General features: G+C 38.8%; 2 protein-coding genes across 2 annotated transcripts in view; both read left to right on the top strand.

Moving 5' to 3' along the window:
- The window catches only part of LOC134504245 (UDP-N-acetylglucosamine transferase subunit ALG13 homolog), an 80247-nt gene that overhangs the window by 29265 nt on the left and 37112 nt on the right, over positions 1–13870 (top strand). The window lies entirely within an intron of this gene.
- Positions 1–13870, top strand: part of LOC134504521 (putative bifunctional UDP-N-acetylglucosamine transferase and deubiquitinase ALG13) — a 45539-nt gene that overhangs the window by 1960 nt on the left and 29709 nt on the right. Inside the window, exons 2-10 of the mRNA XM_063313770.1 lie at positions 181–264; positions 1104–1154; positions 3848–3894; positions 6431–6503; positions 9015–9096; positions 9262–9442; positions 10284–10359; positions 11734–11839; positions 13521–13585. Coding sequence (XP_063169840.1) covers positions 181–264; positions 1104–1154; positions 3848–3894; positions 6431–6503; positions 9015–9096; positions 9262–9442; positions 10284–10359; positions 11734–11839; positions 13521–13585 — 765 coding nt within the window. The remainder of the gene's footprint in view (positions 1–180; positions 265–1103; positions 1155–3847; positions 3895–6430; positions 6504–9014; positions 9097–9261; positions 9443–10283; positions 10360–11733; positions 11840–13520; positions 13586–13870) is intronic.

The raw sequence follows: 13870 nt of genomic DNA on the forward strand, positions 1-13870 counted from the left end.
CAGATTTAGTTACTTGATGTGAAGGATTCTCTTAATCTTTGAATATTTTGGCAAGCATTAATAACTCTGATCTTTCAAAATGGATATGTAACTTGCACATAGCTCTACTCTGCTTCAAGAAAATATAAGTGGTTCATGCTGCTTTAAAGTTTTAATTAGAAGGAATATCTACTTTTTTAGGTTTATGCTTGTCAGATTCATCATATGGCAGTCAGAAATGCTTGTGTTTCCTTCATGAGGAAAAATCAATTGAATTTTGAGTCTGTAAGTATATTTGTTTTTGAAGTATGTTTTTAAGCATTTATTACAAACTTCTCCAACCATATGTACACTTAATTTGTACATTTTTAGTTTTGAAATGAGGGATTTAAATGGGAAATTGAATCATAATTTTTATTTTATAGTAATTTCTTTGAAGTTTGTGAACTGATCATAGTTGCTGAGAGTCGGGCAGCATACAAGTTTAATAATTATTATCCTGCCAAATTGTTTCAGTATGATTGAAACACTTTTAAATCCATTTCCAGGTATTTGTTTAGGCATACACATATTTTGTATCAGACCTCCAAATGAAAACACTTTGATTTACTGAGTGGTATTGGTTGTAGGAGGAGAGTTGTGTTAGTCTTTGGTGGCAAAATTCAGGAGGAGTCTGTAGCACCCTTTCCAAGTCACAAATGTTATTAAAAGGCATATGTTTTTGCACAGAGCGGCTAGCTATTTTATGCATCTGATGAGGGGAGCTGCAGCTTGCAAAGACTTATGCCTTTTAATAACATTTGTGACTTGGAAAGGGTGCTGTAGGCTCCTGATCTTTTCCCGCTGTAGACTAGCACAGCTCCTACTTAGTGGTTTCTTTCATTTTGCAATACCTGGTAACATACTTGCTGTGAAGTTTGAAAATGAAATCATAAATAGATTCATGAGACACAGTTTTGGGCAGTTAACTATATACATGCTATAAACATGTAAGGGTGAGTCAGTGGTGGCTTTCACAGATCAGTGGTCTAAATATGAATTGGAAGTTTTACTCTGAATTTAGGATGTTTGGTAAAGGCAGAATCACTAGTTAAATTCATTTTTTTTCTCTTTTTTAAATTAAGTATGTGGAAGGATCATTTGAGAAATACTTGGAACGACTTGGGGATCCCAAGGTAAGAGAGATTTTGGCAAATATGCCATAGACTCAACAGAAGCTGAATAGAAGCCCCTGGAAGTTTTATGCAACGTAAAGTAAAAGAAGCTATCTGTGGGGGTTTTCCTTAACAACTAGCATTTAGATTCAAATTGGTTTTGTTCACTGACCAACCTATGTTGTAGATCAATTTTTCCCAATCCGGGATTTTCCAGATGGATTAAATTTGCTTTACTAGCTAAGAATGCTGGGATGTGTTGTCTGACCCATGAAGGTGTCGTATTTGGGGAAATTTGTTTGCAGATTACTCTTGGAAAATAGTAATGGTATTTTGAAAAGTGAAATTTAGGTCTCTCTTTTTTCACCAAGCATGTTGGAATCATCCTTTTCCTTGCAAGAATATGGAAGCTGATACTGACTTTACTATTTCTGTTGAGTTTTAAGATTATGGACAGACTGAACCGTAGTTTCAACTGGGAACTGTGAGCATCGTGGACCAAGCTAAATCCAAAAAATGCTGGGGAATTTCTGAAAGCTTGGTGCTTAGACACATCAGCCATCAATAGATACACAGAGATAAACCACATTTATGCACCATTCAAAAGAGCGAAATGCTAAGAAGGAAACAAAAATAGCAGAACACATCCTTTTCAGCAGCCAACACCCAGATAAGCAGGGATTAACACCAGATAAGCAGAAAACAATACCCTCATCAAGGAACTACCGAGGAGAAACCAACACTGACAGGGCAAGCTACTGTATATAAACAGGGAGCAAACCCCACACTCACTGGCATTGATGATGTTCCCTAGTCCAGCAGTGAAACATCTACAAGCAAACAACCAAACCCAGAACATCAAGGACTCCACATAATCCTCATTAAAGAAACATTGTTAATACATTGATGCTATAATGTACTCCTTTTTTTTTTTTTTGCATTCTAGGTGACCATTGCTCCTTAAAGTAGCATATTTCAATTCAATTTATAAAAATTCTTATATCCTGCCCTATTTCCAAAGACTCAGTGGAGTTTTTGAGTATGTGTTTGAGAATACTGTAACTTGTGAAGATATCTTTCACAGTTCCTTCTGGTGACTACAATTACTATTATGTTCAGCTTTTATTTTACCTGTGTTATGTTTATATTTAGGACTGTTTGAAGGTTTTCTGGTGATTTTAATTATATGTAATATGGTATTGATCATCTCTGTTGAAATGTAGGATATCCATGGTCCCAATAAGCCATAGGTCAGCTTTCTTGGGTTTGGGGTCCTCTAGATGTGCTGGGATGGCATTGGTGTTCCTGGAATTAGACCTGGGATAAATGTTCTAATTTGTGGGCAGAGAAACTGAGTTGGTGACAGCTCCAAATTTCTTGGTGAGAACAACTAGTCAACCAATTTCTCCCACAGAGAACTCATCTTTGGTGAAGACAAAGTTTCTTTTGAGACAAAGTTTTTCCTAAAGTCTTTTTTTCATGTTTTTGAAAATGTGATTTGACAGGATTAAATGTTAAATCCTGTTAAACCACATTAAATTGCCTGCAGAATCCTGAAGGGGCCTGTTCAATAAAAAAACAGGACTGACCTATCTCTTGGCGGTCTCATAACACCACACTCCTTTCCATGAGATTTGCACCCAAAGTTTCTTTTCCTTTGCAATAACTTCTAAAATAAGGAAAATTCCTCTGCCTAGCATAAGCACGTTTCCTAGCTTGTCCAACCATCCAGCATACCAGGAAAGCCCCAAATTTAGGAAATGTAGACAAGAAACATTGGGTACAGTTTTGAAGTGTTGAAGGTGTTGCTCTTTCAGGTCACTTACTGGTTGATGCATTTTATTTATTTAAAATATTTGTAACCCACATTTCATGGTGTTCTGCCTGTTCGAGGCAGCTTATACGCTTATCAAAAACATGAAAAAAAAAGTTACAGCTAAACATGCACCTTCATAGAGCACACAGATTGGTCAGGTATTAAATTCATAGCAAAATAGATGACTTTGAAGAATTCCTGATTGTCAGTGGTGGAAGCTCCAAAGGTGGGAAAACTCAGTCCTTTATTTCTAGTATAACCCCTTCCTGATGGAGCAGAAGTTAATGCTTGGCCAGGCTCATAGGTTTAGGTTATTATTCAGATAATGTGATCCAAATTTATTATTTCAATGTAGATAGCCACCCATCTCAATTACATGATTTTGAGTGGTTTATAATAATTAAAAGCCATACAAAAACTAGAATGCAATATAAAAACAGAAAGCATAGAGGACCATATCAAAAAGCCATATAATATTATCCACAGCCGAAGCATAAAAACAGGCAATGACACTCAATGTAATTGCGGTATGCACACTACCTTACACCCAGATCCCTAAGCCTGGTGGCAACGCCACATCTTTATGGCATTACAAAAGGCCAGTAGGGTTGGGGCCAGTTTGAACTCATATAGGCAACAAGGCTTGGAGACAAGTAATGTAACCAATGCTGGGTAGTCTAATTTAATCCAAGCATGTAGCTGTCATATTTGGGACTAGCTGCAGTTTTTTTAATTGTCTTCAAGGAGAGCTCTCTGTTGAGTGTATTATGGTAATCTAATGTGGACATTAAGAGTTGCATCATTAACCAGATCGGGCAGTAGGCGAGGGCTTATGTTGGAGTCACTGCAAAATTGTTATATTGCAAAGTGGTCGATTCATTTCCCTTCTGTTAAACAGGAAAGTGCTGGGCAGCTGGAAATCAGTGCCTTCTCACTGATCTATAAGTAAGTATTCCATTTTCTTATGTCAGGACTTGATCTGTTCATATTATTTAGATAAAATATACATCTTGTAACTTGACAGAAGCACAAATGACCCAGGATAGTATTCATTTATTTCATTTACAGACATTGGAGAGTTTCCAGTACTTACAGCCTTTAGCCATTATAAAAATTATCTGAAGCAATGTTGGAATAGGACATAAATCTATTTGGTAATTACTAAACTGTTGGCTGTAACAAGAATTTATTGGATCTGGCTTAAAAGCAGTATTGTTCTGTTTTCCTTTATCTGTTTGTGCGATTTACAGTACGTGCTGCCTTTTAAAACAAGCTTTCTCAAGGCAGTGTATGGTCAAATACCATAAAAATACCATAAAACCCATTAGGTAAAATTATAAACTAAAAGCTAACTAATGGAAGCAGCTTCCAAGGCTTTTGTAGACATTTAGCTATCAGTTAAAACTGTTAAGACATTTTATCACAGCAGGGATTTAAGAAAGAAAAAAACAGAATCGGTAGAAAGAATAATGGAAGAGCTTCATTTCCTTTTATCCTTCCCTGATGGTTTTGCTGCTAAAAATGAGTTCCAGCTGCTCTGTCTCCAGATGGGTAAAATGCATACAGCTACCTGCAACTTGCAAGGTGTGTGTAGTTTTTAGCAGAAAAGCTGCAGAAGTAGGACCTTTGGGAAGCTCTACCAGCTGTGCCAGTGGACGACTGAAGACTGGAATTTCAGTGACTCTTGTTTTGAAAAAATAAAACTGGGAGAGAATTGCACATGTCTGGAAGTTGCATGAACATAACTCAAGTACCACAGTGGTGTGAGGGAGAGAGGGTCTTTTTTCATGATCCACTCTGAGCCAGTCATTTTGCTTGGGCAGTTGGTTGGACTAATGATCTAGCAATATACTATATTTGAAATTATCCTTGTTCTATATCAGAGAGAGGAACCTCTTTTCCATTGGCTGCACTCACTTGAAGATCATCAGGGTCCACCCGGTGGGACAGCCAGCAACAGAATCACCTCCTGATCTTCCTTTGTTTGTGTGTGGCTATTCCTTACTTCCTCCAGTTTCATCCAATCATTCCTCCTTCCTTACACTTTTAGGAGTCATAGAATTAATTGTGGTTAGGGTAAATCTCTGAATTCAGCTTGGCTGTATTTCCAACTTTAGATTGCCTGCTGTCTAGATTTTGTTTAAACCTAAGGAAAAAAACATACCTGATCAAAGGACTACAGTAGTGTTTAGGACAGGGGATGGTTCTTTATTTTCAAACCAGCAGTTGCAGGATGGGCTATTTTTCATCAGCAATGCTTGTCAAAAGAAATGAAATTATGGCTGACTGTGTGTAAATCTTAAAATGTACCTAAATGTACCAAACAGTGGAACCGAACTTTTGAATTGGCGTCTTGAGGTTGCTAAATGAAAATAGTAGCATGCATGCTGCAAAATGTTTTGTGCAATATCTAAAATAGATTTCCAAAAAATGAACAGGCAGTACTTTATATTTTTTCTGTTCCTTGTTTTTTTTTGTTTTTCCTTTTCTGGATCTCACTTTGATGTTGGGAGAGGCTAAAGACTGATTTAGTTTTGTTTTACACTTTATTGTAAACTGGAAGAGACCTCAGTAATCAGCAGTAGAGTAAGCTCAGAAAAAATGAAGCGCTTCCATAGAGTTGTGCTTTCTGTTATAGGAAATACATCTCAGAAACTCTCTGGCATTAAATGCTGTCCTTTCAAGCTAATATGGAGTGTTTTGACCATGTCTACCAGTCTTTGCTGTATAAGACTGAAACTGGCTCAAAGGAGAATCTCATGGTGGAGACCCAGGGTGGAGTAGTAGCTAAGGTGTTGGACTAGTACTGGGAAGACCCAGCCCAAACTCTACTCTTTACTGGAGAATTTTGGGCCAGCAGCCCAAACTATTTCCACAATAGGTGGTGTAGGTAATAATTAAAGGAGGGAGCTTTAGGTATGTTGACTTTTGCTCCTGGAAGAAAGGCAGGTTGCAAGTCTAACAGATAAATCAAACAAGCACATAGTGGGCAGGTGTGGTTTACTACTTCTTCCCCAAAGGCAATCTTTTTTCCGTCTTGGTCAGCCTGTGTGAGTGCCCTTTGCTCCTCTGAAATCAGTACTATTTGAAGATTCTTCTAAAGCTGGAATGTGTCATTGCTCTAACATGAACCTTCAGAAATAATGTAAAATTGCTTTTCCTCACCTGATGTTCTCCAACTGGCTTTTGACAATTTCAGTTCATCATGTTGGGAAAGAAGGATGGACAAGTGTGGTAGATATTCCACTCTATACAGTAATATATTCTTATATATTCTGTGCTAACTGGGGAATTCTGGGAGCTGAAGTCCACACATTTTAAAGTTGCAGAGGTTGGGAAATGCTGGCTCAGTAAAGTAGAGTTTCAATCAAATTTGTGGGGTCTGTTTCTTGGCCTGGCCTACCTTGAAGGGCTGACTAGTGATATACTTCCAAGAAAGAGGAGCTATTTTTTTCTGTCTCTCTCACCTCTGTAATTCTAGCCGAGACTTCATTCTTTATCGGCACCCTGGAAAACCTGCTGCTTATGCTACCGACAACGGCTTTGAGGATAAGGTAAGTGAGCTGACCTACGAGAGAAAGAGGTCCCAAATGAAAGTCCCATTCTGTGCGTTAGGTGATGTGCAAAATGTGTTGTTTTTAACCTCCTGGACTGCAAAATCTGAGTGGTCCTGTTCCAAGTGTCAGCCATTTGGGGAGTGTAAAACCTTTTGTTAGTTTCCGACTCCTTCTGAAATGCTTGAAACATACTTGAAGTGAGACATTTCAGGAGCTTTTGTGTTATAAACAGTTCAGAAAAAAAACCCTCTTTGCACATCCCAAGTATGCATTGTGTACTTGCAGGTATAACTTTTGGGGGGGAAATGGTCCACAGTTTATACATCATAGGAAGATTTGATGAGAGAAAAGATTGTCCAAGCAGTGTTACCATGAGGTTGTTTGAATAGTCCAACATTTCATGGTTTCTTTGTTTTACCCATATAATGGCACATAAGAACTTGGACAGATGATAAAATGAATCAGTTACCTCCCAAAGCATTCTGCTTATGATATAGGTAAGGTCATCTTTGCTGCTTCTCCCCTCACCTCCCCAAAAAACTATTACTTCTAAATATAATAGATGCTAGAAAGACTTGGTGGCAAATGTTGTAGGTTCCTTATCTAGAACCTAAAGAAGAGGGTTTTAATTTTTCCACAGATCATGTTCTAAGATATCTCCATTATGGTATACAGGTAGTACTCAACTTACAACCATTTGTTGAGTGACAGTTTGAAGTTAAAATGGTGCTGCAAGAAGTGACTTATGACCAGTACTTGCACTTGTGACCGTCGCAGCATGCCTGTGGTCATGTGATCAAAATTCAGGCACTTGGCAACTGGCATGTATTTATGACTGTTGCAGCATCCCAGGGTCACGTGATCACCATTTGCGACCTTCCCAACTGGCTTCCAACAAGCAAAGTCAATGGGGGAAGCTGAACTCGCTTAATGACATGTGATTCACTTAACAACCATGGCAAAAGGTCATGAAATCGGGCATGACTCACTTTACTGCCTCGCTTAGCAATGGAAGTTCTGGTCCCAATTGTGATCGTAAGTCAAGGACTGCCTGTAGCTTCTATGGCTAGGTAGTTTGTTTAAAGAATTATGTCCAGTTCCTATAAAAAGGTTTCTTGATTGAAAATCATTGGGTCTCATTTAATTAAAACCTGAAGGGCAGTACGTATTTTGATGACTTTGCTGTTAGCAACTGAGTTGATAAAAATAAAATGCTAAGTGTGCTTTCCACCCATTCCAGTTTAAATTTTCCATGCCCAGATATAATCTTGACAAGTTATGTACCCTTCGAAAGAAAGCTCTAATTAGCACAACACTGAGTTGAGCAGCTGGATGCTCCTGGAAGCTTTGTACTGGCTGAATGATGAAAGTGTGTGCGTGTGTGTGTGCGCGCGCGCACTAATATGTATGTATGGTTCCAGTAGAAAAACAGGGTCTCCTTTCATGAAACATTCTTGTTCTTCATTCTTAACACCTCTTAATGAAGAACGTAGCTGGCTGATGGATTTCTCTGAAGATTTATCAGTTACTCTGTAGATGTGCAGGACTTAAAAGTGTAATTTCTGAGTGTTGAGTGCTTCATGGCAACCTTATTGCCAGCTAGAATCCTTATTTCAAAACTGTTAACTGTAGAAATTCAACAGCCAATATTCTCACACTGATCTTTAGGCCTGGACACAGTCTGATGCTAGTCTAATAACTGCTTGCTGCACTGTCTACCGGCTTCTGTAAAACCTTTATACGATTCATCATTTCACAGCTTCACATTTATAGCGGAAGCGTTGAGTATATGCCATCCCTTTAATTTTATTTGCATCTGGATTACAAGACCAGTGTAGTAGAAACTGGATCCTGTATGATGTCTTAATTTCATTCTAAGGTATATGAATATTAAGAATATGCTACCTCCTTAATACCATATCCTTACCATTCACAAATGAGTAGAGTAGGGCTCTTAGAAAGAGTTAATAGATTAATGGTGTCCTGATAAATTGGACAGCTCTCTCCTTGTGATATATTTATTTAATTTATTTATTTATTTCAAATTTTGTTACTGCCCATCTCCCCCAAGAGGGACTCTGGGCGGTTTACAATAAAATTTAAGCCACAATAATAAACATTAAAACCCAATAAATAAACAATTTACCAATATAAAATACAATGTAGATAAATATAAAGCTATATATATATATATATATAGCTGGATACACGTACAGTCATACAAATAAATCCACCACCACCCTGACAAAATAAGTGTTTGCAAAACCTTCATAAAATAATCTCGTAACTACTATCATACAATATGCTTTTATGTATAGACTTAATCTAAAAACCAGCCTTTACTTGTATGTAAATTGTTTTTACATTTAATCTATGAATGGCATTTAACTCATATAAATGGGGGAAGCATCAAGACTGTTTTTCCGTATGGTTTGGGGGACTGTGAGCAAAAATACACATGTTTTCATATTTCCAGGATTATTTGTAAAGTAAGATTTTCTCTTCCAGATTCTACTGTGTTGTTCCAGTAATGGCCATTACGATTCTGTGTATACCAAACAATTTCAGGCAAACGCTGCGATCTGCCAGGGTAAACAAAACATTGCCTCTTCTACCCCACCACTCTGTTTTAAATAGCATAGTAATAGCTCTATCTTGTTAAACGTGTTTGTCTTAGGTACCAGAAATCCCCATTTTTAGAAGTATGTTCTAACTGGTAAACTTTTTGTAAAGTTGCAATCCTTTATTTGCCTAGCTGTCCTGTATGAGATTCTGTACAAAAATGTCTTCAATGTGGAGGAAGAGGAACTGAGAACTGCCGTGGAGATGTTTCGAAATGGGGCTAAGAAAAACAGAAACAGTGCATCTGTTGGGAGTGAAGATGCAAATTTTGATTGTTTTCCTGAAAGGGCATCCAGAAATTCTCCAGAAAAGAGGTATCCTTTGAAAATCGAAGTATTAGTCATACGTCTCACTAGAGTTATCCCTTAGATGGTGTTGTCTTAGTGCATCTTAATACCTGTTGTCTAATGTGTGAAAATTCATTAATACAAAGGTTTGTTTGTCTGCAGTGCTTAGTTACCTTTAGCACAACTGGCTGTCCCAGTTCAGCAGTCTTCTGCAATGGTTGGCCAAAACTCATCCTGCCTGTGAATTCTGGAAGCTGCTCCTTAACAAATTTAGAGGGCACTGGCTTGGAGAAAGCTGCTGTGTTGGGATGTATATAGATATGTAGGGTGGTGTCAAGCCCAACCCAGCCAGCCAAGATTAAGAAAACCAGAACTACACAGACTTCAGGACAGTATCTTGAATTCTAGTCTTAGGGTAGAGACAGAATCTTAGAACCTGCAAGAGAAATTTCCCAGACTCATTTATAGTGAGTTCATTCAGGTGGGGTCCCTTTGAATGATCTGAAATGGTTCTTCCCAGGTTGCTCACCACCTGGGCTGAGCTGCTGTTTATGAGATAAGCTGGCAACTGACTTGCCTTCTGTCTCTTGATCGTTTATGGCGACTTTCCCTTCCCTTCCTTTCCCAGCCTCCCCACAGCCTCTCACAGATGGAAACTCTTCCATTGGGATTACAAAGCTGCTGTCATTAGTTATTTTTGTAGGTCAAATTCTAAATGCAGATTGCGACTGGGAAGATGCTTTCCAGATACTTCAACACTGGGTGGCACCAAAATGCTGCTGCATTGCTTTCCCGCTTCCCCGCTTCAGCACTGGACAGCAATAGGGACGATTTGCTTTTTTGAACCTATGTGTCTTTAATTGTTTAGGTTGGAAGATTGGGAAAGCTTCGATTCAGCCAACCCACTGGATGAAAAATGCAAGCAAGGCACAGATGAAGCAAAGGTTTGGCATTTTCGGACAAGGAGATCCCAAGTGTCCAAGCGTCCCTCCCATATGTAGCAGGAAGCAGGATTTCATGGCCTCACCTCTTCTTCCTTTAATTTTGCATCTTCTTCTGATTGTGCTGCTGTGGTTAAAGGCTTAGATGTCTAAAACATTTAAATTCTCCTTCAGGGGTGGCAGATACAAGGGCTGGAAAAATAACATCTTGGAAGACTATACTTAAGGTGTCATTAATGTACTGCTGGTTTTCTTGAGCTGTGCAACCTAAATGTGACATTTAAACATTCTGTTCTTGAGTCTTGCCTGTTCTTTAGAGATTTTTTTTAAAGCGATGTCTCCTCTCTCGTATCCCCCCTTTCTGTGTGTGTAGCTTTTTTCAACTCCATCCCTCCTTTTGATGTAACAAATAATTATAGATTCCTTCTCTAGCTTTTTACCAATAAATAGTTTTTAGTTGTCTGGATTTGGATAAACTACAGTATGGCTTTGCAACATCCAGAACATGGAATTTGCAAACCATAATGTGGTTTATCCACACCCAGAGAACTGTTTGGTTTGTGGTCCATTTCTCTGCTGTTGCCTAAACCCAAAGTAATGGCTGTCTTATGATTAAGCAGTCCTTCAGGAAAATGAGGCAGGATCCAGGAGCTGGAACAAAAAATCAGAGGAGTTCTACTCTTATTTTACAGTTTCTTGTCAGTGCCTGATGTGGGAGCTTATTTTTGGAAAAAGGGGCTCTGATCTTGATTAGGTCACCATGCACATGATATTTTTCTCCGCAGTAGAAATAAGTGCAAAGTGGCCACTCATAAACATTGAAAGAGGGACTAGCCAACTGTCGGCAGATGTGGTTTGCTGCATTGTCTACATGTATAAATCCTGTACCTATGGTTAATACCGAGCATAGTTGAGCATACGGCTGTTTGATTATTCACCTTAAAATACTTCTCAAAGTACTTTGGGCCTGAAATATGTCCTTTGTTATTTGGTGGTTATTGGCCAAATAGGTATAAACCAAATGCCCAAGAGGAGAGGACTGCCTTTCACTGCATCTCTAGAATAAAAAGTCCACCAGGATTGGAGCAAGCTAATAAATCATTTTAAATATAACAAGTTAATTAGCTTGTCTCCCAGCCTCAGATGAGTTAAGTGTAAAAATGCCTAATTGGTGGTGAAAGCTTTTTAATCCATTGGCATTACTGTACTATTTAATATCTATCTTCTAATTGCCATGGGCCAACTGAACTTCACATGTTCTTATGTGGGCATTTCAAGTGGGTGCAAAGTATAAACTGCGCATTTCCTTTAGAGTTGGCAGGCTGAGAGGAATTGTAGCCAGCAGCTTTTTTAATTTGTTCCCCTTCAACTTTGTAGCTTCCAGACAACCCAAAGATGCCCTTTCCCTATAAAGTATTGAAAGCCTTGGATCCTGAGATCTATCGGAACATAGAGTTCGATGTTTGGCTGGACAGCAGAAAAGGTAGCCTGTGTCTATGATTTGTTTTGCACCTTGAAAATTTGTTCCGTACCTTTGCAGTTGATGGCTGAAGTAAAGAAAATGACTAGCAGAGGTTGTCTCCAAAAGGATGAAACACTCTGGCCTAGCAGCCGAATTCCCAGTGCACAGGTGTGAAATTCTCAGGTTAAGAAGTTGCTGCGGGTAACTGATCCTTTCTACAACAATCATAAAGTACAGATAGTTGTTTCTTATGCAGACACATTACCTGAGCTACGTTGTGATTAATAAATGCATGGACCTTGCTGGCTGGGGAATTCTGGGAGTTGAAGTCCCCACGTCTTCAAGGGGCCAAGGCTGAGAAACTCTGGTCTAGTTGCATATCCTGCAGGATCATTGGACTGATTCCTGGCCTCCAACATTGCTACTCAGAGAATGTAAGAGGACTCTGAGATTAAGAGCCATGACATTCTGAATCTGTGGCAACTGTTACTGCAAAATGTAGCGATCACTGGCTTAGATGGCTTTATAAGGAAATGACATGAATTTGTGAGGAAATGCCTAATTTTCAGTAGACTCTCATAAATGAGATGGCATTTTTTGAGAGTATCCCAAAATATTAAGTCAGGGCAAACCTGATTAATATCTGGAGGGGAGACCATGAGGAAGTCCCAGGGCCATAGGCTAGCTCAGTGTTTCTCAACCTTGGCCACTTGAAGATGTGTGGACTTCAACTCCCAGAATTCCCCAGCCAGCATGCTTTAAGATGGGTGGGGAATTGCTGGCTGGGGAATTCTGGGAGTTGAAGTCCACACATCTTAAATTTGAGAAATACCGCTATTTATTAAATTTATCACTGCCTATCTCCCCCACAGGGAGAGTACAATTTCTACCCTTGTTTTCTCCAACGTGATGACCTCCAGAAATATGGGGAGTACAACCCTAGACAGTAGTTCTTGGAGATGCACTCCTAAAACATCTGCAAAGCACCAGATGAGGAAGTTTGCTTTGCGTATTCCAGCAGTGTATCAAAAACAGGGTGGGAACTGGCAGCAAAGTTTTAATTCTTAATATGGAACTATTCAGCTTATATTTTCCCCTGACTGACAGAAAGCAACTAACTTTTAAGTGAAGCTTAAAAGCTTTAATTATGAAGTTCAGTTCAAGGTAACCTATGAATTGCTTCACCCTGCCTATATTAGCTCCTCTATTTGTTATACAGGTAGTCCTCGGTTAGTGACTGCCTCATTGAGTGACTGTTCGCAGTTAGGACAGTAATGAAAAAGTAACTTTATAACCAATCCTCACATTTATGACCTTTGCAGGTCTGTAAAGCAAAGGAAAGCTGAAGTAAGATCATAATCGCAGTTGTGGATTCACTTAGCAACTGCTTCACTTAATGACCAAGTTGCCAATGCCAATTGTGGTCTCTAAACGAGGACTGCCTGTGCAGCCTTCTCATTTACTTCCCCCAGATTGTTGGACATGCATCCCTAGGAAGCATTTGAAGACATCTGTATTGGAGGAGGCTATACATACATAATATTCATTGGGTATGCATAACATTTTTGCCAGCTGCAGCAGATATCAGGAAAATAAGCCAATTGCGCAATATTTTTTTTCCAAGCAAAGTATTTTACCATCAGATTAGTACCCATGAATGCTTGATAAGTAGCTTAGGTTTTCTTTTGATCTCCCTTTGTAGAACTTCAAAAAACAGATTACTTGGTGTTTGCTGGAAGACAGTACTATTTAGGAGACAAATGTCAGGTTAGTCCTCTATGTTTACTTAGTAAAGATAATTGTTCAAAGCAAGTTTTGATATGCTCTAATTAAACCTACTGAATGCAAAAGGGATTTTTGGTCATTGTGGAAAAGTTCTCTAAAGTCATCTGTAGTCAGCAGAACAAAATTGTCCTTTGTTTATTAAACAATAAAGTTCCCAGTTTCTGTTCCTGACTGGGATGTCCAAGTTAAAAGTGCTGTGACAGAAGCAGAAAAACCTTCAGTTAGTTTTCTGAGCTTGCTTATTCCATGATCTCAGTCATATTTAGG

This window comes from Candoia aspera, chromosome 12 (genome assembly GCF_035149785.1).
Source record: "Candoia aspera isolate rCanAsp1 chromosome 12, rCanAsp1.hap2, whole genome shotgun sequence".
NCBI lineage: Eukaryota > Metazoa > Chordata > Lepidosauria > Squamata > Boidae > Candoia > Candoia aspera.